This window comes from Odontesthes bonariensis, chromosome 13, assembly GCF_027942865.1.
Source record: "Odontesthes bonariensis isolate fOdoBon6 chromosome 13, fOdoBon6.hap1, whole genome shotgun sequence".
NCBI lineage: Eukaryota > Metazoa > Chordata > Actinopteri > Atheriniformes > Atherinopsidae > Odontesthes > Odontesthes bonariensis.
Genome location: NC_134518.1, coordinates 16669688 through 16696011, shown reverse-complemented (window position 1 = coordinate 16696011; position 26324 = coordinate 16669688). Strand labels below are relative to the sequence as shown.

Below are 26324 nucleotides of genomic sequence, written 5' to 3'. Positions count from 1 at the left end.
ACTACTTCTTTGTCTTAGCAATTCGACAAGCCACTCTGAGGCTCTTAGCAGAGCCACGTTCACAGATGTAGTTGTCCTAAGCATGAGTTTTTGTGAATCCTGTTCTTGTTTTTTACGCTCAAAGAATTCCAAGGGTTTTTGTTTAAGTGTCGGAAGTTTGGTTTCAAGGTGTAGAATGAGCTTTGATGGCTTCATAGACTCATTCGACAGCTGGTCCCCGCACACCACACACATAGGATTTGGAGCATGTGAATCACCGGTCTGTGTGAAACCAGATTTAAGGTACGAATCGTCGTATTTCCTGTTGAAAGAACCCTTCTTTTTCTTCGGGTTTCTTTCTGGTTCACTGTTATCAGTGGTGGACCTTTTCTCGCCCTTACCCACACCAAAGAAACTTTCCAACGATTGCTGCTTTTTGCTCATTTTAGCTAGCTTGCACTCTATCGCTGACCATGAACTGAGCTGAACTGAGACTGCGCTGGCGCTGCAACTTCAGTAGCCTGCGTGTTGAGGGAGGGACAGACAGACAGTCATCATTGAAAAAAATAAACGTGCACAATGCAATCTATGCAGTTTCCAAGTATAGAATCTAGCGAGTGAAATGAAAGAATTCCTGATTTCCATGTAATTTCCATAAGTACTATAAAAGTCCATAGGACTGAGGTATATTTATCTAGGTAGCATAATTTATTGTAATAATTTTTAATACATTTTTGTTATTTTTTGCTAATTTGCCAATCAGTTAATATTACACCTTAAACATTATTTATTTATTTTCCTCATATTGTTCCAGGATTCTATGAGATAAGTAAACACATAAGCTCTTAATGATAAGATTCATTCAATTCTCATTCTAAAGAATGCAATTAAGTGTCCAAGTCAAGTGTTTATTGAAGTTTTGGAAAATATGACTTAGAAAAGCATAACCAATTGTTAAACATGGTTAAGTGCAGCTTACTTATGTGAGATTTCTCTCTTTTTTAAATATAATACTGCACCATTAACAATGAATGTGTCATTATACATTCTGCTATTATTGTCAACATTATATAAAATATTTAAATCATTACAAGTCAATGACTGGTCACAAAAGGTTAAGTTATTTAGCTACATCAAATACTACCTGGAAAAATAACAGGGTTGGTGGAGCCCTGGGTTTCATCTTTGCCTCGCAAGGCTAGCTCGAAAATCCCGCTAAATTCTTCCAAACTTCCTTCTTTGCATTAGTACGATGACTAAAGGGTACTTCTTTCAGAAACACTACTGTATTGTTGCACTCGACACTCGCTATCTTCTTCGTAGAATATATATTTTTTTTCATTATTGAAAACCACAATGTTACAATAACAACGTAGAATGTTCATGGTCCCGCTCAACAGACATATGACGAAAGCACGTTGTGATAGAAAATGTATTGGGAGCAGGATTTTTGAAAAAAACTGACGTACCATTCATGCCAATGGAAGCTTCCTGGTGCAAATTCGACCCTGACAGAAATCGCCCCAAATGGGTGCGGCAACACCAGGCGCAACCTTAATCTGATTGGACAATGACATATACAACTAGTTTGCCTACAGTAGATCAGTCCCGCCTTAGCAACTAGATTAAAAAAATAAATAAAAATAAAAACCTCCGTGTTTGGTAGTGCATCACACAAATCGCCCCTATGAAGGAGCTGGTCAAAACCTAGTGAAATTATAACCGTTAAAGTCAGTAATAGGGAAGAATGATTAAAGGAAATACTGTATGATTTTCTGTATAATTTCTTTTGACATTGATCTACACTATACCTCAACCGAGTCAGGTAAATGCACTGGTTAGACATATATCTTTTTTTTAAATATGTTTTTTTACCATTTGTTAGTATGTGACCGTTAAAAGCAGTTTGCAGAACATGTCCAGGGAGATATCTGTGAAGCTTGATTCGTTTTGTTTTCTGCACCTCAGTGAGTTACTAAGAGGAGGCCAGAATTATTGAATCTCAACCCCCTCAAAAATCAACAAACAAATCTGACACTTTCTCAAGTACTTTAAATAATAACATTACTTGACTATCAAACAACATACTATGACGCAATTTAAAAGTCTTCGTGCATTAAATATGTAAAAAAGACGAATCTGAAGAGGAAGTGGTTTGGTTGGGAACATTTTTTATATCTGATAAAATCTTGATAAAACGTCCGTAAAGCATTGAACTAATTCTCAATATAAATAAAGATAAAAATGGGAACAACTTAACTCTGTGTTTTTTAGCACACACAAAATAAAATGCATTCGATAACCAACTTTTTTTTTTCCATTTTAATCTGTACTAAATATGCTGTCCAACATTTTGTGAAACATCAAGCCCTTTGAGTAAGAAAATAGAAACGATACGAGGGGCTACAGATTGTGAGGTTAGTTTGACATTTATTTAAAGCTTCATGAAACAGGACACATATATATTACAGTTGAATCTCCATTTTCTAAACATTAAAACAACCAAGTTTAACAAGCAGTGATATTTCAGAAAATTTCTGCAAATTGTAGAATATACTGAAAAGTTAGATATTTGAAATAAATATAGTTGGTGATGAGCATAGAACAGAAATCAATAGTTTTGGTATAAAGTGTAGGAACACGTTTCGTCAAAACTCCAGTAATCATTCAAATGCTTTTGTTGGAGAAATTGTTGAACTGGTCCACTCCACAAGCCAACTCTGTCGCCTTGAATTTCCTGGGTCGATCAAGATCCTGACAGCAAAACATTTCAAACAAAAAGACCAACCAGATCAATACACAATGCAAGTCTAACGCTCCCAAACTGTAAGCAGACCATAAAAACCGTTCCTCTCACCTGTATGGGGTAGGCACAGGTTGGAACATAACGGATCACAAAGCCACAGCGCCTCCTCTGGGATGTGTTGGCATCACTTGCGTGGACAAGAAGTCCATCGTGAATCTGTTCAAATAATATCATGATTCATTCAGCTTAAATAATTAAAGACCTGTTTAAAAGATGATAGAGCAAAGAATATACAAAAAAAGAGTCAATTAAAAAAAAAAAACTCACAGACATCTGCCCAGCTTTCAGAGGGCAGAACAAAGCTTCCTCCTCCTGCACCAGCTCCTCTGGGATCTCCTGGTTGACTGACAGCATGTTTCCAGGGCGGGTGGCTTGGTGATGGGGCAACATGCCAGAGCAGTGGCTGCCTACATCCAGAGCACACATGGCAGTGAGGAAGAGTTCTGATTTTGATAATCAGTTTCTACTTGCTATTTTATTCAGATCACTTATTCGTAAAAAATTAATCAATTAAATGAAAAAATCTCGTGGGAGTCAGCAGACATTTATTCAGCTGCAGTTGAGCTAAGACTCCGGCTTACATAAAAAGTACATATGCAGCTTAGGTACCTGGGATGACCTGAAGGGCGCCATTTTCTTTCAGTGAGTCATCCAGAGCGAGCCACACAGAGAGAACAGGGCCACCAGCAATACCCCAATACCTGTGAACAGAATACTCACATTCAGACAAAAGAAAGAAAAGTAGAGAAAAACAGTATACATTCTTTCCTTTTAGAAAGTCGGATTCACCTCATATCCTGGTGCCAGGCCACATATGGAAGTCCATTCTCTCCATCACTTCCATCAGGTTTGGTTCTGTTCTCTTCGTTCTCCTGGGTGTGACCTGGTTTGAGTGTCGGGTATTTACAGATGAAGCGGGAGTCCAGCAGGATGACGTCAGGCCCAAGGATGGCTTGGATCACTTGCAGGATACGGGGGTGTTTGGTCAGGTTCATCGCCCACGGATACTGAAGATGAACATTGTGGAGGCTGTACTGAGTGTACTCTACACCTGGGGATGCAACAAGTACAAAACAAATGTATTAAATCGGAAAAATCTCAGGTTTTCTTTCTTTTTTATTTATAATGACTTCACGAGGCAGTAATGAAGAATTAATACCCAAGCAAAACTACTGTATGTGGAAGTTATCATTACTGAGGATGGACAAAAAGACAAGAACAATAAAAGACAATTATAGAACTTTATATGCTCCTTACCAAATTCCTCCTCCATCTTGGAAAAGGCCTGTCGGGCCTCCCTCAGCTCTGTCTCATTCAACACAGGCAGCGGTGAGAGGAAGCCCTGCTGCTTGTAGCTCTCTTGTAGTTCAGCTGTGGATGAAGTCATCTTTGTTGGGCTGTTTCACTGCTGAGGCCTCAGGCTTTCTGCTTCCAAAATTTACAACGTAGAGAAAGGATAGTCAAGCAGTGGTAAAATTCATTAATAGTTCAGTATTTATGCTGTTTTCCTTTGGGTTCATAAACACATAAAAATGAATGCTGCCCTGTGCTGACCTGTCCTGAAGTCCTGAAGAGAAAACCACAGTCACACATACTGAACTTGTCTTTCCAGAGCAATATAACCCAAGCCCACACCTCATTACCAGTGCGATTATTAGTCTTTTTTTTTGTTTGTTTTTGCTGACTAAAACCAGTCTAGTAAACAACACCATCCCTGTTTCAGCAGATTCTGAAAACAGTCCCGCACTTAGACAACAAAGCTGCAAACATTTCCATTTTCTAAATTTTGTCTTTAAAGCGCAAACTTGTTGCAACTTTATGAATTTTTCAATTTTTATTGAAGCTAATTGATCATCGGAATAAACAATAACTGCTGCAGAACTTGTCTCCATACCTGTCTGCTGTGCAGTCTTCTCTTACTCTGAATGAGTTTGGGCCCTGCAGAACTCTTCTGTGGCTGAGATTATATATACTGCACAGAGCACCCCGTGGAAACTCCTACTCCTGAGTCAGCATCTTAAAATGTATTCAAATGCCATAGTCTTGTCATATATCAAACACATTTCCTGGAAGACCGAATGAAAGAGGAAAATCTTTGACTCTATGACGCCAGACCTGGAAGGTGTAGACAGCTTTTGCAATATTGTCTTTACCAGGTGGAATGGCTATTAAAGCATTGACTCAAGTCAACCGAAACCTTTTCTTTTCAGGAAATACTTGTCAGACATGCTATCAACACTTCCTTATGTAAGATCACCAGGAAACAGGTACTGTGATTCCAAGAAATAAGGACCACTTTTTTTCCGTCTTTTAAAATGAGCTTTGATGGATCCATACAGTTCCCAATCACCACAATCTTATAATAAACTTTTCTGTTCCTTGTCAGGGACTCAGAGAGTGAAAGAACGATGAATGATCACGCAAAAATAATTTATCCATATTGTGTTTGATGAGGTTTTTAGAACAGATGGATACAGAATTGGTACAGAGAAAATGTGTTGTCCTCAAAAATCTTCAATTTATCGTACGAATATGATATGACTCAAAACCATCATATTTTAATGTCAGTCCATAATGAAAACTTAGTTTAACAAATGAGACAAAATATTGGATTTGGTCATTTATTTATCATTGAGAATTATATTGCATGTCTATTTGTGGCCAAAGTTTGGGTAACTGGGTTCTCTTCATCTGCTTTTAGGAGAAAATGATAGATTTTTAGGTGATATCTTTAAAGCAATCTGTAAACTCAGAAAATTTAGGAACTGTGAAACAATATCGATGAATAATAATGTTTCATACTACTGGACCAGATTTTAGCTTGTCTCACTTTCTTTTGCCGGCTGTAACTGTTCTGTTAACTTTTATGTGATATCTTTAAAAGAGACTGATTTGATTCTCATCAACCAAAAAAAATCGAACATTTCTTTGACATTTCCTTCACTGTCTTCATGGTCCACCCTGCCTTGTCCGTTCTGTGTGACTAAGGTGAGAAGTTGCAACTGCTGTGTGAAAAAGTTTATGCACTGTTGTTAATTTATTAGATAACTTTATCAGTTTCTTTTGTAAATCAGATCTGAACTGTGCATGTAAGTGATGGAAAATGTCACTTGGTTGTGTCTTGTGTGGTAACACCAAGAAAAGCTAAGCAATCTTTGTAGCAGGAAATTGCTACTGTGCTGGGAAAATAATAGAAAGAGGAAAACCCCCATGATCATTCACTGGTTATCTTTATTGTTGTGCTGATGTGTGTCTAGTTTTGGTTCAAACGATTTCACCAGTGACCAGGAAATGTTTGCAGAAATCCTTTCCAAAGCAACAATGGATCAACAATTTGTCTTTTCTTATCGGACTTTTTTTCAACGCAATCAACGCAAACACAATTCATGGTCAACTCTGCATGGTAAGTGGTGTGAAAACAAATTCTATCACATGTTTACAATCACTACATAAAGAAGAAGTCAATCCAGATCGAAATGAGATGATACTGTTACCAAGTTGTTGTTGACTTGGACAGATTGGGTGTTGCAGCTTTATTTTGTCTCCACTTTGTGTCCAATTGTCTCTGCCACAGAGCTGGTGCTGCTCATTATTCCAGAGGTGGATATCAATTTCCACGTTTGAAGGTGTTTCCTCTAACAAAGGAAGCTGCAGCATGTGTTTGTCACACATGATACTCTAAATTCTTGGAAGAGACCTTGAGCTGTGAAAATGACCAATTAAGTAACTTAAGGAGTATAATCAGGAGTATAACTTATTAAAATTAGGCTCTAAATGAAGCTTTATTTTAGATCATTTGTTCTCTAGAGTAAGTTTAATTTGCAACTGCATTGCCTTTACGTTTGATATTAAGTCCATCCAACATGATCCTTAAATCTGTAATTACACACAACCCACCCAAAGATAATGAACTTCACACATTTTTTCTCAACTCAGTGCACCCGTTTTGTACACAGGAAATGTACTCAAATGTTATTAAAGTTATTCTGCGCCTGATTAGATGTTGAGGCATTCCACTCATAAAGCAAATGATTTAAAGTGGAACTTCCCGACACTTCCGTGTAATACCCCATAACATACAGTGAAATTTTTTGAATAAATCAGTATTTATAAAATACGTCCAAGTACCGGTGTTTGGATGTAAGGACAGTGGAACAAGGGAAGAAACAACTGAGTATTTTGATGAAGAGGAAAAATTCATACTGCACTTAGGTGTGTGTATCGCCTCCTTAAAAGATTATTTTAAGGAGGTTTGATTTTGCATTAGACTGCAGTTGTAAATTATACAAAGGCTTTGAAGCTTGCGTGTATGACTAAATTTGTGCTTTTTTGTGTGGACACAAGTACAAAACCTTAAAACACTAACTGGTATTACTGTGGCGCCACCTGCTGGTGCATCTCCCTCTCTTACTGCAGCGTGTGCTCGTGGTACTTGTGCCATGTCTGATATTCTGCTCCTTAAAATTCAGTTTGCCTACACAAGAGATCAACATGGCTGTGAGCTGGAAGTATGGAGAGCCACACCCTCTGATTCGCAGCTGTATGATGTATTTCTGAGAAGCACAGATTCACCACTTGGTAGAGCAGTTTACTGCTTTTTTGAAGTCTCTGTTCAGGCAACTCTACCCGACAACAGTGACTTGACAGGTGGACACAAGATTGTATGGAACAGGCTATAATGTCCAGAAAAATCGAGACAGACTTGAATATTACTGCTACAACTTCAGAGCAAATGGCATATCTTTATGGTTGTAAATTTCGAAATGACATCAGTATGACATCATTCACCGTGTCCTCATTCTAAGGCTTTAACACCATTTATACAAGTAATGAAGATGTAATTGACAACAAAGGTTTAAGCTCCTCAGTGTTTTTATTGAATGCTTGTACTTGTAACAATCACCTTAAGAGTAAGAAAAAAATCACTGGTTTTAGGAAGCTGTTTTGTAACAAGTCTAAAGTTTCACTTCGGCATTTGTTATTATTAAAGGGTTGAATAAAAAAAATGTTCAATACAAATCATACGTAACAACAATTTCAAATATACAAGCTTATAGTTTATTGCCTCCCTTTTATATAATGTTGGAATGAACAAATTGATATATGACAGGTTATACACATTTTTACAGTCATCCACAATCACCCCTTTGAAGGTATCGAGTTAGTTCTTGCAAGATTCAGTATAACAAAGACCTTCGGTCGACATACATGTTAGCAGCAAAGCAGCAGTTGTATTTTCCATCCAATAGAGTTTTTTATGATGCAGTGATTCAGTAGGACCACTGCCCCACTCCATCACCCAAATACTACCCGTATATAATCCTCAAAATTATTGTAAATACATCAAGCACAGAAGAAAACACCTTTTGGAGTTACATGAGAAATCCTAATCCTTTACTATATACAGCATGATGGTGACCACTTAACAGCAGAGCAATGTGTTCAGCAGTAGAATAATCTTGTAATATTTAATTTACAATTTTGGCTTTTAGGGGATTGAATGTAGTGTTTTTTGTTTGCATAATTTTCCCAGATGACTACAAAACAGTTGTTTTACTTAAGTGTGCAAATATTGTGTGCAACCAGATATTTGTGTCTAACTATTATCAGCATTCCCAAGAGCACCTGGCACATATATTGTATAAACTGTCATTTCTGTGTAATGTCTTTGTCTTTTAATATCATCTAAAATGTTGCTCTTCTTGTGTGTGTGAATCTTCATTGCAGCTGTGAGAGAAGGGCCCTGCAGTCCCCAAGTCTGTCCAGCTCCTCCACCACCTCGATCAGTCTCTCGACCTTCTCTGATGGCAGCACCACCTCTGCGTTGTTTGTGAACTTCTTCCTCAGGCTTTCATTGGTCAGCGGGTTACGCCAGTGACCATAGAAGGTGTCACAACGCCCCTTTAGAATGTCTCCCCCAACGAGTGTCACCTGGACTTCACCATACATGATGTTGAAATTAGCAGGGTTATCGTGAGGATGCTCCATGCGGACACGGCTCAGCAGGGCGTGCAGCTCAGGGCGGTCGATGGCAGCTGGGGTGAAGGACTGCACCGTCACCTCACCATCCAGGAGAGCGCTACAAGCATTAAACTGGAAGGAGTGGCGTGCCTCGTGCTCAGACTCAGGGAGAGGCCTGTTGATGTATTTAGACTGGGGGACTCGGAGCAGGATGTCCTGGACATCAGCTGAGGAAACCTTACCGGGACCAAGTCCTACAAGAAGCTTATGGACCGAGGCTGCAGCATCTGCCACCCAGTGCATCCCCAGATGTGCGGGGAAGCGCTTGAAGCCCATGTCCTGCTCCTCTAGCAGGAACATATGGCCATTTTCATTGGGTGATTCTAAAGGCTGCGGAACATAATCTTCATAAAAAGCATTGAAGCCAGCCACCCCTGCAACAGCATCCAGGACCAGAGGACTGGCCTCTAGACCTCTGGAGGCCAGCAGAGCTGCTTCAAGCCCCAAACGGGCAGCATTGCCAATATGAAGGGGTTTAGACTGAGTGGCAGCATTAGCCATTGGGGCTCCAGCTAAAGAAGCAGCTATAGCTAAGGCATGACTGCACTGGGAGGGATCCAGGGACAAGAGGCGAGCACAGGCTGCTGCACTTCCCATAGTACCTACCACACTGGGAGGGTGAAACCTGTTGAGAGGGACAGACAGAGACACTTTAGTCAGGTATTCAGTATATACACTCTTAATATATGAACATTATGAGCATTAAATGTTGCACTCATTTCTATCTGTGTAGAGGACATGAACATGGCATGCTGATATAAAGTGAATTAATATGAACTAGAACTGGCACACAGTGAAGTACAGTGACAAACACACCTCTAAAATACAACCATGGAAAACAGCTTTAATTTGCTGCACTTCGTACAGGAAAAACAACTCAAGTATTTGTGGCATTTTTTACAGCAATACTAATAAAACTACTTCTCACTTACAAGAAAATAAAACTCTAGAAAATACTTCACACCTTCATGTCTACGGCTTTAGTCTCTATGTAAACTAAATGCATTAACAAGATTTAATTGAAAAAAAAAAGAGATTCCCAACATCTAACAATAAAATTTCCAGAATAAAATTATGTTTATATAGGTAGACGTCAGTCTTAAAAGACTTATGCCCTCACCTCCTGGGGATGTTGTGGGCCTCGTTAGAGAACCTCATAAGGCGGCCTTGGATTTCGATGCCAACATTGAAGGCCAGTAAGAAGTCCAGGCCACTAGGTTTATTGTTAGCTGGCATCATGTCACTGAGAGCTAACACGGCGGGAAGGACAGCTCCTGAGGGATGAGTTGCGGGGTGCCACGTATCATCAAAGTCCATGGAGTGAGTCTGTGGAAACAGTTAATGAAGAGTTGTTTTTCTTTTCAATATTATTACTTCTGCATGCTACTCGCATAAACAAACAATTAGCTGCACTTGAAATAAAATGGTATAGGAATCCCCGTGTCTTTTTGAGGATGACGGATTTTCGGCTTTGGCTTCAAAGGTTTGATCAACGGAGCACAATACAGTCTATTGTGGCTTAGACGGAAGCGATGCGAGCTACTAATGCAAATGAGTGTGTAATGTCACCTATGGATGCCATGCCATTTGTGGTGTATATTTTGTGGTCAGTTGTAGTTGCAGTTTGGCGCCACATTGTGGATATTGGAGGTAATGCGCCCAAGGTCAGAATTAATGAGGAGGTGGAGCACTTGGGTTTTTGAATTCAAATCGTGAGCTTCAGTTCACAACTGCTCTTCTTTGTTGACGGTCAGAAATGCCACAGACACCATCGTTTGTAAGTACATTTGATCAGAAATGAATGTATTATGTTTAATAGTAGGAATATTTAGCAGATATGTGTTTAGGATGCAGATATGTGCTTAGGGAAACTGTAATTCAAGTTACTTAATGTAAGTCATTCGTTGAGCATTGTAATTAGCAACGAACGTTATTTCCTTCTCTGTATACATTTACTGAGAGATATTTTCTGTATTGTGTGTTAAGTTTCACAGAACTGGTTGCTGAGAAACAAGGAGTAAAACACTTAAGATTCTACATCTTGGTTCCGACCCTTTCTTCAGTAGTCATCTGTTAGCTATCTGTCGAGTTGTGTGTCCTATGCAACGGGGGCAGAATAGAGTGTTTATTTTGGATCAGTTCAGCATTTTCATCCAACTCTGCCAAGTTGGGTTAAATCCTTGTTAAAATAAGATACCTGTAGTTTGGTATGATAGTGGGTTGATATTTTCATACTGACCGCCACTCCGTTGACAAAAGCTGCCAGTGTTGGGGAGAGCTTGACGCCCCCGCGTCCGTACACAGAGCTGATGTTATCAGGGCCATACATGCGCTAAAGGAAAAGACATGTACAGGTAAATGTGGACAGCCATCACAAGGACATGCACATACAAAATGCAGGCATGTTGTAATCTGTGTCCCTTTTCACACAATGTACAGTGCTGCATTTGTACTTGTATGGGGTGTGTGGACGGGCGCCATTTATCATCAGAGGTCATTAATAAAATGTGTAAAACTCTTTCTTGATATGTTGATAGCTTATGTTGCCTTATGATGCTGCAGGTATGTTGCAAACTCAAAATTTAATCACATGAATAGGTTCTTGCACTTTTTTCTTAAAATGGAGAGACCCGTAATGTGACATAATGTGTCAACAGATTTATGTGTGCCGAACATGAGCTAAAACGTACACATGCACTCACAAACAAACAAACAGAAATTAAATGTCTACCTTAAGCAGCTCTTCATTCTCAAAAAGTCGACAATGATCCTTATCATATGAGGTTTTAATCAAACAGAAAAAGGATATCTGTCATATTTTCTTTAACTTTGTCTCACCTGGCAGTGCTGTAGGGCCATTTCAAACACTTCAGTAGTGCTACCAATCAGACCAACTCCGATGTTGTCCAGCACCATCCTTTTGCTGCGGTGGAGGACCACAGAGGACAGGTGCTGCGAATTCACCTCACTTATGAATTTCCCAAAACTTGCTGTAACTGTGTCCTCAGGGGCCGGGTGCCTCAAGACTGCCGAACAAAAGGAGCACATAATAGAACCTGAATTCCTTGCAATTAAATCAAGTTTTTATGTATATAGTGCCGAATGATGGTGTCAAACTTTTTCCTGTTCTGTAGCATACCTCTGTAATGAGCAACACGTCTAACAATATGACTTGGTAGACCTTTACTCAGTCATGGCATGCTTAGTCGCAAATTAACTTGAGCTGGGAATGTTTATAATTGTTTGATACTAAACCAAAAGAGAAATGTCTCGCCATTATAGTTACATAATGTCTATATTTTTGTAGTTAAGATTAAAATTGTTAAAGTTTTAGAAGACACCTTCAACTGCTGTAATGTCCTTTTACTAACCCATTTTTCACTGTTATTTGAGCAGAGCCTTACATTCCTCTTAAGCAATCTAAACTAAGATAGCTAAAACAGTTTACTTTTATATCGTTATTTCAGCTAAGTTTGATAATCTTGTCTTTATTTGCCAATCACAAATACCTACCTTCTACAGCAGAATTATGCATTTTCCTGATAGCGCACGCAGGTCTTAGGGTTTTCTGTGGAGAGCAAGTATAGAGGGTTGGAAACATCAACACATCAACACATCAACACCTCACATCAGTGGCTGATCTGATTGTGTCACTGAGGAAACATGCAGTGAATTTTTTGTCCAGCAAAGATGAAGTTAAATCAGTGTCACATTGGCTCCCTTCAGATGTCATGTGCTGGTGTGATTTTTGTGTCAAACTGTTTTACAGTATACTGAATGTGTTCCCTTCTTTCAAAAAGCTACTCAGAATTGAGTTTGGAGTGTTTATCAATTGCAACTCGAAGAGTCCACAAAATGGAATAATGAATTAATATATAATCAATAATTCCAACACACCATGGAATTAAGCTAATCATATGTCAAAATATAATGTATCAAACTAACCTTTGACAGAGCAGAGTATTTATCCGTTTGTCTATTTAAAACATTTTGGAATTGCATTATGAGTCTTACCTGTAGCACGAACATCATTGCTTTGCTGGGTTTACCACGTTGCCTTTTTGCTTTCAAAAAGTAAACTTCTTTTCTCTTCAGTGTTTCTCCTGTTGCTGTGCAGTCAAGAGACTCAGGGTGATGCTGACTTGAGATGGTGCAGGTTATATAATAACCCAGGTACCTGAAAGGAAGTAGGAAGGACAGGTATGTAAATGAAGGTCAGACATTTCAACGTTATTAATCATCAGAATGATCATCACCAAAGGGACATTGAGGTAGTTTTCTCATGATGATGCTGGTTGGTCAAGAAATTTCTTTCAAACTCCTCCTACAAATAGGTAAGTCTTATTCATGACAAACCTGCATCCCTGCATCAGAATCACTCAGCATTTCATCTTTCAAGCATCTTGACCAAGTAAGGCTTTAATTTAATTTCTCCCTTTTGCTTGCACATCTGAATATTTCTTTGATGTGAGCTTTTCAAACACACGCCATTGGTAATTAACAGTCTTAATATGGAGGTTTTATTTACATAAAACTAATGTGTGAGACTTAGTGTTGAATAAAAGATTGCTGATGAAGTCCTACATTTACTTTAAAATTTCTCTGGGGTAGATAATGATTACTTTGATTCAAAGTATTTAAATTACTGTAAGGATGACTTGCTATTTAATACTTTGTCTACTCACTTGCTCAAATTCATTTGAATGGATAAGTTGAATGAAGTTGACTTTTGCGTTTTTTGAAACAGTAAAATTTTTGCTTTAAAGAAAGACTTTTGTCAAGTAAAATGTCCTTTAACACACAGCCACTATTTTACTTTTAAAAACTAATCAATACATCATTCTCTGTACAACTTGAACCCAAATGAGACTTGTGTGTTAGCAAGGAGATCCTAACAAAAACTGAGATACTTAACAAGCTAAATTGTTCTGTGTTTATTATGTTATTATTGACATATATATCATAAAAACATTTGAATGTCATTATTTGAGATACACAGCCAAAAATTTCCAGACAGATGTACCAGTGCTGCAAGAAATTAGTGAGTAATGTCCTAGAGGTGCTATGTTAATAAATTGTCCCAGGATGATGGACCTGGAAAGGCGTGTAACCAATAAATAACCAATGAAATGTGATGCTAAGCAACATATCTTAATGGCTTTAACTGATACAGTTTTATCTAATCAAACACAACCCACATTTAATACCTTTGATTGGCTTGGTACAGCAAGGTAGAGGAACTCCATCTGTACATGAATAAAATATTTAAACAGAATATCATTATATCACCCTATTAAATATTATCCGACCAAATGAGTTTAAAGATAGACACTTTGTCATTTGTATATTCTTTGTGAGGTGTTTCTTCAGAACTACAATTTGACAACACCATGTCAGGATCAGATGGGTTTCCTGCCAGTTTCTATGGGGAACCAGGAGTATTGGGCATGTTATCAAATGGGATCAGTGCATTCCTTGTGCTTCTACAGAATTTCAGTACAGCTCACACTGGCAATGTGCCAGTTGGAGTGGAGAACATACTTGCAGGTAAAACCTGGAGTAATTGAGCTAGAAATTATTCTAAAAGTTATACACCCTCATAATGGTTTACTCCAATTTACACATTTTTTACAGGTGTTCATCTCATCCTGATTGGTGGTATCTGCCAACTGGTGGCTGGACTGCTTTCCTTTCGAAAATACGATCATCTGAGTGGTACTGCCTTCATTGGCTATGCTGCTCTTTGGGGCAGTTTTGGAGCCACACGAATCTACAATGGTGCCTTATTTCAAAATCAAACAACATTTGCGTCAGATCAGATGATAAACATTTCCACTAATAACTTGATGAGCAACACATCTCAGAATGACTCCACAAAGTGCCATTTATGCCTGTCCATAGAAGAGTCAGCCATTGCTGGTCTGGTCCCCTATATCCTTCTGTCCTTTCTTCTGGCATTTTGCTCTGCCACAGTCAACTACATCATGCCTTTTGTTTTCGGGGCCATCACGGCCACTTTAATCTTTGAAGCAGTCGTTCTAGTAGCAGGCTCCTGGGCCCTTGTGGTCTCTGGGGTTCTGGAGTTGCTCATTCTGATCTTTGCCATATACGGTTCAGCTGCTCTGCTCGCCAAAGGTCTTACTCAGCGCCTCATCCTCAAAGGCTTTGGGACCCCCCTCTTCAATGTTCTCCTGCTGGGTACCGCCAACTCAACAAGTGCCCTGAGTATTGGCCAAGAGAAGAAGAAAAACACAAAATATGCTGAGCCCATGGCATTGGGGTTCTTCTGTGACTCTGTTGCTCCTTTCATCTTTGCTTTTTACAGCTTTGGGTACATGAAATCATTTGGTCTTGGAGTTGTATGGGTATCAATCATCAGTGTTTCTCAGCTGTTCTCCAGCTATTATGCCCATCTGCGTCTAGATTGCTACCATGCAACTAAGTTTGGATTTCATGCCACATATTGGCTGATCAAGGCCTGGGATGAGTTTGTGGTATCGACTCTGATAGTCGAAGAGAGTCGAGTGGTCTCTGGGAGGGAAGCAATGGTGGGAAACTGGTTCTTTGTGGTGGCAGGCTTGGTGTTGTGTGTGGGCAGCCTGAACATGGATGTTCTGGAACTGATCCACAACTTGCTCTTTGTCCTGCTCACCGTCGCAACAATCTCCCAGATCCCCCTGCAGAGTTATTACATCTTCTTTGGTGTAGCTTGCTCCCTGTTCACTGCAGCCTCCATCTATGGCACCTTCTCACGTCTCATCAACACCATCGCAGAAAAGTCTCTCATCCCTGTAGGACCACAGCCCATCTCCACCGACCAGCTGAGGATAGCTTTCAAGTGTAGACGTTCTGAACAGAGAGACCAGCAGGTGCTGCCCCAAACTGACCAGGCCTCAGACGCTCTGTTCTATCTTTCAAATGGGGTCGCATCTCTTTCAGCTCTTCATTCAAGAGTGTCCAGTTTGAATCCTGCCCTCCTTCACATGACTGTCCCCTGGGTCCTCATCTCTGGAGCAATCATCCAGGCCTATGTCAGCAGGCTGCAAGTCACAGGAGGTGGCCGTTTTGGGTCAGTCATCTCGTCCATCTATGTGGTTGTATGGGCAACTTGGACCTGGTTTAGGTTTGCAGGTACATCAATATATATGAAAAGGCAAACATTTAACTCTTTGAGTTGAATCAAAGTCTCACCCTAAGTTTTTTTTTCCAGGTAACGAGCTTCAGCTCTCTACAGAGGCAGCTTATGGTTTCACAGCAGGAGGCATTGCTTTTCTGCTCATTAATGCTTTCCTCATGTTGATTGGTAAGGTTGATTATGTTCCTTTATTTGAAGTATTTCTAAGTTTGTTTTGAACTCTTTTGAATTTCGTGATTTGTCTCAGCTGCCTACAGGAACCTGGTCCTGCTGTTTTTAACAACAGTCATGGAGGTTGTTCTGGTGTGCTTTCTGCTCTCCACCCTGCAGCAGCTACCATATGAACTTGAAAGTAAGTATAGAAAAAGCTTAATTATTAGAAATGAAAATAGTCTTTCATCAGAACATGTAATGTATAAATCAAACTGATTATGCATAACATTGTGGTCTGTTTCTTTTTACAGTGGCCATGCTTGCGTTGGTATCCATCATTTGTATATATGGAACTTTGGCTTCTCTGGTAAACTGCATCTTCTCACAGAGAATGCTACCGATGGGCCCTCCCCTGATAAAGGTAAGTGGTGATAAGACCAACATTGTTTTCCTTCTGAAATCTGCTGTAATACATCCTTATATTTACCAGTATGCCCTCATCTTTGTGTTGTTGTAGGAAAAGGTGAAGCAGGAAACTTCTCCAGAGCCACCCTGTCCAGTGGCTAACTCACGTCTCACCAGCAGTCTCTTGAAAATCGCTGGCCTTCTGGGGGAGGGAGGAGTATGTGGTATTCCCACAGACACTGTGTATGCCCTGGCAGCCTCCTGCAAGAATCCTGAGGCGATAGAGAAAATCTACAACATTAAAGTAAGAAAGAAAAAAATAAAAATGTTTGTTGGTGTTTAACATGGGAAAAATCGTTTAATTCAATTTCCAAATTGTGTCCCAGGACAGACCAGCAGAGAAGCCTATATGTATTTGCATCTCGTGTGTGGAGCAACTGGTGGCAGCCAAGCCTCCTTTCAGTCCTCTGCTGTGGGAGTTTATGAAGAATGTGTATCCTGGAGGCATAAGCTGCATCGTTAGCAAAGGAGACTGGCTGTACAGACTCGGTATGTTGCCCATGGAGCCTCCATTTGAATAAATTACTTGTTTCCAAATGATTGAAAATAACACTCCAGAATTGAACAAAATGACATTCGGAAACAGGAGGAAAGTGCTGGGTACTCTTGACCCATATACATTTCTATTTTATTCATAAAGGGGAAAAATAAGAAACAAAATAGAATGCATATGAAAAAAGAGTTTCTTATCATTTGTCTAACACTGATAAATATCAATGATCAGTGTTCACTTAAACTTTGAATGTCTTTTGTAGGAGTGGGACCAGCTTATGACCGTGTTGGCACTAGGGACAGCATAATGATCCGTGTCCCTGACCACACAGTGACCGGCCACTTATGCAATATTACTGGCCCTCTTGCTATTACATCAGCTAATCCCAGCGGAGAGCCAGACAGCACCCACCACAGCATGGTTATCAGGTAAATCTGGTGTTTATGCAGAAGAGCTTGCCTAATAGAAAAGCTTGCTGAGAGTTGGTCGTATTGTACTACTGTCTTATTATTTCCTTCTCTGTGAAATTAATTTTTTTGTATCAAATATGCAACTAGAGTGTAGTTCAAATGTCTGAAATACCATTTGTGTTGCCATAGTCGACTGGGACATAAGATCCAAGGAGTCCTCTGTGATGGGGATTCGAATGAAGTTGTTGCTTCCACAGTGGTCAATTGCCTGAGAATAGATGAAGGTAAACTTCAAAATGATTCCAAAAATAATTATTTTTCTTCCTTTGCTTTCTCCTTTTTTTTAATGGAAAACAGTCACTTACAGCATTCTTACTCTTTTTGCAGGGACCATCAGTATCGTAAGGGAAGGCTGTGTTCCAGCATTAAAAGTTCAACAGATCTTCGACAGAGTGAAAAGCAACATGCTTTGATCATCAACTTATTTTCTTTCTTGGAAAGCGGATTTTTAAAAAACTTTTTACACAATATGCTTCTTCAGCTTGTGGACTTCCTTTTAGAAACTAACATCTTGTTGGGATGAAATGATGTATCTTCATAATCTTCATTACTTTGTGGATGTTCTTGTTGTGATTTTAAGTGTAATAACTACTTGAACAATCTGTATTACGTATTACATAACGTGATTAATAAATTCATTTGATGGAAACTTTTGAGTCTTAAATAAGCTGTTACAAATAGCTATGTTTTCTTTAGCAGTGACAATGGATTCAAATCATTGCTTGTAAAAACAATGTTAAAATATTACTTGTCCAATCTAAATGCTCCTAGAGTTTGTAACACAATTAACTAAGGTGAGCTACTAACAATAATGTAGACAAAGAAGCATTTAAAAAAAAAAAAAAAGTTTTAATTGTGTTACAAGGTAGTAGAAAAGGTAGTACATAATTTTGCTCACTGTCATCTTGTAACTGGATAGAAAAAGCAGGAAATGAATCTTGGCTACTTTAAAAGCCTGTATAACCATTATCAGCACTATGGTAACAAGAAATTATCAGCACCATGGAAATTTTTGCTCATTAAATAATTCAGCCTGTGCCCCTGACATTACTTTGTAATTAATGAATAACAAGGACAATATGTTAGTTTTTAAATAAAAAGGCCATACGAAAAGAATACACGATCAGGAAGAACCCTTTAAAACAATGATATCTTTGTTCATGCTCCTGTGAAAGTACAGGCCTAACATGTTGTCACACAGTGAATGTTTGCCTCAGTTTCACCTTAGGTGAAGAGTTTAAATAAACATACTGTGAATAATAGAGTCAAATGAATAACCTCATTGATTCTCATTCTTTTCACTTTCTGTCTCTTCTCAAATGCTCGCCATCAATGTTTTTAGACCAACCTCTAATCTACCTGTCATCTCAGGAGTTATTGAGAGGTTAGCAGCGGCGCATTTGACTCATTTTCATGAAAAGAATGCAGCTTCTCCAAGCAAAATATTTATCAGAACTGGCTTTCTATTACGTTTTGCAATTTAAACTATTCTAGATCATTGAACAGTGATAAGATAATGGGAGCATTCATTTCAGACCTGAAAAAAGGCATTTGATACTGTGAATCATGTTTCTGCAAAAAATGAAAAGGCTCTACGATGAAAATTAAAAGTAAAACAGGACAAAGTCAAGGGTATAATATCAACCTGACAAAATTGCAAAATGGTCAAACCACAAGTTACAATTTAGCTTTTGTGCCTATATGATAATGACCAACCAGATAGCTGTGTCGGACATTCAGTGTCAAATGTATGCAGATGACGATGTCACCCATGTATTTATGTACTTCTTCCCTAAAAGCCAAATAAAGAGCAAGCTCCACAAATAAGCTATTGTCAAGTCCAATTTACACGGCAAAGTTTGCATTATGTTTGCATATAACAACTTTTCCTCAATAAACTCAATAAACTACAAGCAAGAAACAGTTAACATCTCATTAGTGAAGGAAAGTCAAAATGGAGGAATAATCACCAGGAAGAATGAGTTCAAACATCATTGTTTAGTATATTGCAAGCAAAAACAGGTTTAACATGCCAACACAATCAATGAATGTTTGCCTTATTTTCTTATGAATGATGAGTTTAAATAGAAATAGGGTAGATGATCAAGTCAAATGAACAACCCCATCAAACATGGAGTATACAAAGAAACATTGGCGACGTTACACCTTTTTAAAACAGCTTGATATAAAATCTCACAAACAAACAAAACATTTTCATTGAATGTCTTATTACTGATATTGTTTGTATTTTTTTCTGTTTCTTTGACCTTTATGAATGTTTCCTTTTTGAAGGATTTTATGTTAGGTTTCCCAGTCGCACCATTGGCTGGGAATTGATACGTTTAACATAAACCGATTACGGTAAGACATCCGCCCATTCAGAAACATTAAGAGTGGTGTCACATAAAGCACCGGATGAATAAGGATGATTCATACGGTATGAATCTTCGGTAAAGTTGATATTATCTCATGAATGACAGACTGACCAACTATCCTTGGAATTTTTGTGCAAAAGAAAGCATGGCAATCAAAAAACAATGGACACAGAGAGACAGAAACTTGTCCTAATTTCAAGGCTTCGCTGACCTGGAAGGGTGGGTTCAAACAAGGCATCATTGTTCAAACCATTTCGGGGAAATACAGGCTGAACCAGGTGACAGTGATGTCAAAGTGTTCCTGAAGGAGTCATACTTCATGACAAGAAAACCAAGACAATGCTTTGTGGCTGTTTTTTTTGTTTTTTTTAAATTTTATTTTGACACGTACTTTTTTTTTTCAATCCGTCTGTCACTTGCAGGAGATAACATCAATTAGGCTTTGGGTCTAAAATGGTTGTTTCCTTACTGGAGCAAAACTTCTTTCCTTGTTACTGTTCTGTGTGAGTGAACGTCTTACAATAATGCCCTTTTCTATTAATAGTACGTTGAAGAGTCACCATCTATTTGACTGTCTAAATGGCTTTGAATTTGACTCCTGTATGAAAGACACTTAAAAAAGAAGGTAAAGATAAAAAAAACAGAGAATATCAGTAACAAGTAGAAGCACAATAAGCCTGATACAGATATTAAACATATTATTTCAAGACATCATTAATTTCTAAATGATGTACTTTATATTCAATACAGATAAAGATCCCACTTCAATTCTTAAGATATTAATTGAAACATATTTGCTCTGATACAGATCAGGTATAAGAATGTTAAACATACGAGTTTCTGCACACTTTGGAATATGACTGAGCCGATCAAATTAAACGTTTCAGTTTTTTAAATTCTAAGAATAAAAAACAATTCCTAAAACAGTAATGTCTCAGAGTGAGATTGTTAGGCAGATAAAAGCATTTTTATCTTTTTTCAAAAATTTGTATAATTTAATATACATTGTGACAAATCAGGATTTAATGCTGATCAAGACTTTTTATGATTTTTAAGCTTGAGTGTGAAGAAGAATACTTTTGGGCTGTGAACCGCAGCACTACTGCCATGTGTCTCATGACTCTCTGCGGTATAAAACTCCATCTGAAGAAAAAGATAGTAAACTTGATAAACAGAAACTGAAACACATTGGATCTCCAGAATATAAAAATCCTTCGAGTCTGACTTCAAAGTGTCATATAAATCCTTGTTTCACACAATTGATATTCTTATGGTTGCAATCTTGAAAAGGTGAAGATTTCATACACATGTTGATTCAGGTTCAAATGGGTTCAAATCAAATATAACATAAGTCATATCATATAACATAAAATTGAATAAAGGATAAGATTTGGTCAGAATTGGTAAGATTTTTCTGCTTTGTTCATTGACTCTGTTTCTGCTGTATGAGGATATATGCTAAATAACATTACATCTAGATAACAATTTAGATTCAGCATAAACAGTCATTCATCTATTATCTGTATTCGCTTAATCTAATTCAGGGTCACGTGCAACTGGAGCCTATCCCAGCTGTCATTCAGTGAGAGGCGGGGTGCACCCTGGACGGGTCGCCAGTCCATCTATCAATTTAGATTCAACATCAACGATCAATGAATAGGAAAAAAAATATTTTTCTCAGAATGAGTTATTTCTTTATGTTTCAGAGTAAATTTTGCTTTAAAGCATGACTGCTTCAGGAAGCCAAGCAAGGTTTAAAGAATAACACTCAAAATTCAAGAGCTTTTTTCATTTAACTTGATCATCTTTCAGCATTTCTATTTACTCTCTTGTAGATCGAAACTGAGGTAACCTGAGGTAACCCAGGCGCCAGGACAATGTGTAACCATTTCATGTTTTTGGAAACAAAAACACATTTAGATTGTCTATCCTCTAATTTATTTTCTCTGGATTCATATACAAACCAAAGCAGCTTGGTAAAGTTTAGAAAATGAAATTTCTGCTTATGGCTAGAATGTAAAATAACTGGTCATGATGTGGATATATGATATATGATTGGTATTTAATACAAGGCCAGTTGCCAGGGAAATAAGGCAGACACTGTGTGCATGAGTTTAAACACTGTTAAATACTTATGCATGAAATGCAGACATTGCAGGTATTTCTGGTTCCAAAAATGTGAGTTGAAATGTATTTTTCTTGGCGACTGAGCTGGAGAAACATTCATTGACTGTCATCTTTTAAACCTATATTTCCTAACAAGGTACTGAACAATGATGCTGTTGTCTGAACCCATTTTTTCTGATCAGGAATCTTTCACCACGGCGCAAGTTTCTTTTTTGAGTGTCGTGTTTTCTTTTCATTTTGTTTGGATTACTTTCACAAGGAAAATTCCAAGAATATATTTTTAAATCTGTCTTTCACTCAGAAGATAGCATCATTTAGGCTTTAGGGGAAAACTGGTTGTTTCCTTCCTGTAACACAACTTGTTTAGTTTCCGTTCTGTGTGGATGTAGGTCTTACAACAATGCTTTTTACTATTAACAGTAAGTTGATGAGTCACTGTCCATTTGACTCTCCCAATGACTTTGATTTACTCCTGAATGAAAGAAACTTAAAAAAACACCAAAGAATATCAGTGACAAGGAGAAGCATAATAGGCTTGATACAAACATTAAATATATTATTTCAAGACATCATTAATATCCAGGTTATATAGTTTATATTCAATACAGATAAAGATCCCACTTCAATTCTTAAGATATTAATTGGAACACATTTGCTCTGATACAGAACAGGTATAAGAATGTTAATCATATGAGTCGATATTTAATATCAGTCAGTGTTAAAACTGGTACAAAGCAAGTTTTTTTTTTATATGTTGGATATCCATCCAATACATTAAAGAACTACAGGTTTAACATCATGACACAAAAATGTTCACATCAGTTTCTGTACACATTGGAATATGAATGAGCCAGTCAAATGAAACAGCACTGAAATCTAAACTCGATCTGTCTGTAAACTTGATGAATTTATATTTGTACATCAACAATCCTGAGCCAACGTGTGCCTTAAATACCTCAATGAGGTTGATATCATTTTGTGAAGATCTTTTTCAGTGAAAGTTGCTTCATAAATGTACAAATTAAAGATAAATCTCATTGAGAAAATAAAGAGTTAGTCGCTTGGTTTGGGTTTGAAATAAAAAGTACTTGGTTAGTGTTACAGAAATATGATGATTAGCACTAAAATCCATCCTTTGTACTTCTTCACTGTCTCCCTAATGGATGCCATTATTAAACTTGACATGCAGTTGCTCTGTAAACTACCACAAGTTGCATGTTCTTGAATGTAACTCTAGTTCACTTCAGCCTGCATGAAGGAAAAACCTATGAGGTTATTTTGGGGAGGAGGGCAGTCTCATCCAACTCTACATGAAGACAGTTTAGAAAAGAAATCAAGAGAAATAAAAAAGATAGTAAACTTGATAAACTGAAACTGAAACACATTGGATCTCCAGAATATAAAAACATCCTTCGAGTCTGACTTCAAAGTGTCATATAAACCCTTGTTTCACACAATTAATATTCTTATGGTTGCAATCTTGAAAAGGTGAATATTTCAGACAGATGTTGATTCAGGTTTGAATTAATCAAAAAACAAAAACTTGATGAGGATGTTTGTTGATGTGATCATCTATTGTATTACCATTAAAGCTCTTCATGTGTGAAGAACCAAAAGCAAACATTCATTTAGTGTTCATCACGCTAAGCCTGGACTTCCCTGAAATGTATTGACAATACTGGTGCTTTTTGAACCCGTTCTACCTGTTTCGCCTGCGATGGTCACTGTTTCTTGCTCGTCATTTACTTTGTTGCTTCTCTTTGTTGTTGGGAAAATCACAAAACTGTTTCCTCAATTAGTTTGTCACTGACGTCAGATTATGTAACCTGTGACAAAGAATACTCTATTTCCTCACTGCTCACAAAGTTTATGTTTTTTCTTAAATGGTCGCTGTTTCGTCCCAGTCATTTTTTCACATTGTTAATTTATTTTTATTTTTTTCAATTTCAGTCATATAACATAAAATTCAATAAAGGATAATATTTGATCAGAATTGGTAAGATTTTTCTGCTTTGTTCTTTGACTCTGTTTCTGCTGTATGAGGATAGATGCTAAATAACATTACATCTAGATAACAATTTAGATTCAGCATAAACAGTCATTCATCTATTTTCTGTATTCGCTTAATCCAATTCAGGGTCACAAGCAACTGGAGCCTATCCCAGCTGTCATTCAGTGAGAGGCGGGGTGCACCCTGGACGGGTCGCCAGTCCATCTATCAATTTGGATTTAACATCAACGATCAATGAATAGGAAAAAATATATTTTTCTCAGAATGAGTTATTTCTTTATGTTTCAGAGTAATTTTTGCTTTAAAGCATGACCGCTTCAGGAAGCCAAGCAAGGTTTAAAGAATAACACTAAAAAATCAAGAGCTTTTTTAATTTGACTTGATCATCTACAGTATTTCTATATAGTCTCTCGTAGATAGAAACTGAGGTAAACGAGGTAACTCAGGCGCCAGGACAATGTGTAACCATTTCATGTTTTTGGAAACAAAACACATTTAGATTGTCTTTCCTCTAATTTATTTTCTCTGGATTTACAAACTAAGGCTGCTTGGTAAAGTTTAGAAAATGAAATATCTGCTTATGGCTAGAATGTAAAATAACTGGTCATGATGTGGATATATGATATATGATTGGTATTTAATACAAGGCCAGTTGCCAGGAAAATAAGGCAGACACTGTGTGCATGAGTTTAAACACTGTTAAATACTTATGCATGAAATGCAGACATTGCAGGTATTTCTGGTTCCAAAAATGTGAGTTGAAATGTGTTTTTCTTGGCGACTGAGCTGGAGAAACATTCATTGACTCTCATCTTTTAAACCTGCTTTTCCTAATAACGTACTGATCAATGATGCTGTTGTATGAACCCATTTTTCCTGATCAGGAATCTTTCACCATGGCGCAAGTTTCTTTTTTGAGTTTTGTGTTTTCTTTTCATTTTGTTTGGAATACTTTAACAAGGAAAATGCCAAGAACGTATTTTTAAATCTATCTTACAGCAATGCTTTTTACTATTAACAGTAAGTTGATGAGTCACTGTCCATTTGACTCTCCCAATGACTTTGATTTACTCCTAAATGAAAGAAACTTAAAAAAAAACACCAAAGAATATCAGTGACAAGGAGAAGCATAATAGGCTTGATACAAACATTAAATATATTATTTCAAGACATCATTAATCTCCAGGTTATATAGTTTGTATTCAATACAGATAAAGATCCCACTTCAATTCTTAAGATATTAATTGGAACACATTTGCTCGGATACAGATCAGTTATAAGAATGTTAATCATATGAGTCGATATTTAATATCAGTCAGTGTTTAAACTGGTACAAAGCAAGTTTGCTTTATATGTTGAATGTCCATTCAATACATTAAAGAACTACAGGTTTAACATCATGACACACAAATGTTCACATCAGTTTCTGTACACATTCTGGAGCCTATCCCAGCTGTCATTGAGTGAGAGGCGGGGTGCACCCTGGACGGGTCGCCAGTCCATCTATCAATTTGGATTTAACATCAACGATCAATGAATAGGAAAAAATAATTTCTCCAAATGAGTTATTTCTTAATATTTCGGAGTAATTTTTGCTTTAAAGCATGACTGCTTCAAGGAAGCCAAGAAAGGTTTAAAGAATAACACTGAAAAATCAAGGGCTTTTTTCATTTAACTTGATCATCTACAGCATTTCTATTTACTCTCTTGTAGATAGAAACTGAGGTAAACATAACCCAGTCGCCAGGACAATGTGTAACCATTTGATGTTTTTGGAAACAAATACATTTAGATTGTCTATCCTCTAATTTATTTTCTCTGGATTCATATATAAACCAAAGCAGCTTGGTAAAGTTTAGAAAATGAAATATCTGCTTATGGCTAGAATGTAAAATAACTGGTCATGATGTGGATATATGATATATGATTGGTATTTAATACAAGGCCAGTTGCCAGGAAAATAAGGCAGACACTGTGTGCATGAGTTTAAACACTGTTAAATACTTATGCATGAAATGCAGACATTGCAGGTATTTCTGGTTCCAAAAATGTGAGTTGAAATGTGTTTTTCTTGGCGACTGAGCTGGAGAAACATTCATTGACTGTCATCTTTTAAACCTGCATTTCCTAACAACGTACTGAACAATGATGCTGTTGTCTGAACCCATTTCTCCTGATCAGGAATCTTTCACCATGACGCAAGTTTCTTTTTTGAGTGTCGTGTTTTCTTTTCATTTTGATTGGAATACGTACACAAGGAAAATTCCAAGAACGTATTTTTAAATCTGT

General features: G+C 37.6%; 3 protein-coding genes and 1 long non-coding RNA gene across 6 annotated transcripts; 2 read left to right on the top strand and 2 right to left on the bottom strand.

The window, feature by feature from the left end:
* Nucleotides 1-2427: 2427 nt before the first annotated feature.
* LOC142397255 (L-threonyl-[L-threonyl-carrier protein] 4-chlorinase-like) lies at nt 2428-4740 on the bottom strand. Of its 2 annotated transcripts, none has more exons than XM_075480598.1 (7): nt 4680-4740; nt 4043-4210; nt 3575-3836; nt 3395-3486; nt 3053-3192; nt 2837-2941; nt 2428-2733 (listed from the first exon to the last, which is right to left on the bottom strand). In XM_075480598.1, exons 2-7 carry the CDS (start codon nt 4170-4172, stop codon nt 2647-2649), a joined length of 816 nt encoding a protein of 271 aa, XP_075336713.1. In that variant the 5' UTR covers nt 4173-4210; nt 4680-4740; the 3' UTR covers nt 2428-2646. The 2 variants fall into 2 exon arrangements, with proteins under 2 accessions (XP_075336713.1, XP_075336714.1); XM_075480599.1 differs by having other exon boundaries at nt 4043-4213; nt 4680-4727.
* A 3080-nt stretch (nt 4741-7820) lies between these two features.
* LOC142397651 (cis-aconitate decarboxylase-like) lies at nt 7821-16903 on the bottom strand. Of its 2 annotated transcripts, XM_075481191.1 has the most exons (8): nt 16582-16903; nt 14014-14052; nt 12821-12983; nt 12320-12374; nt 11645-11832; nt 11046-11138; nt 9927-10132; nt 7821-9431 (listed from the first exon to the last, which is right to left on the bottom strand). In XM_075481191.1, the coding sequence occupies exons 3-8, from the start codon at nt 12836-12838 to the stop codon at nt 8504-8506; spliced, it is 1488 nt and encodes a 495-aa protein (XP_075337306.1). In that variant the 5' UTR covers nt 12839-12983; nt 14014-14052; nt 16582-16903; the 3' UTR covers nt 7821-8503. The 2 variants fall into 2 exon arrangements, with proteins under 2 accessions (XP_075337306.1, XP_075337305.1); XM_075481190.1 differs by lacking the exon at nt 14014-14052.
* On the top strand, nt 10510-14636 carry LOC142397652 (uncharacterized). The gene is made up of 4 exons (XR_012772719.1): nt 10510-10583; nt 10793-11160; nt 12902-14353; nt 14441-14636. It is a non-coding gene; the product is annotated as an uncharacterized LOC142397652 (long non-coding RNA).
* Nucleotides 14645-18164, top strand: LOC142397650 (uncharacterized). The gene is made up of 9 exons (XM_075481189.1): nt 14645-15937; nt 16017-16109; nt 16189-16293; nt 16406-16515; nt 16612-16803; nt 16886-17048; nt 17315-17480; nt 17652-17746; nt 17850-18164. The coding sequence occupies exons 1-9, from the start codon at nt 14653-14655 to the stop codon at nt 17933-17935; spliced, it is 2295 nt and encodes a 764-aa protein (XP_075337304.1). The 5' UTR covers nt 14645-14652; the 3' UTR covers nt 17936-18164.
* The last annotated feature ends 8160 nt before the right edge of the window (nt 18165-26324 follow it).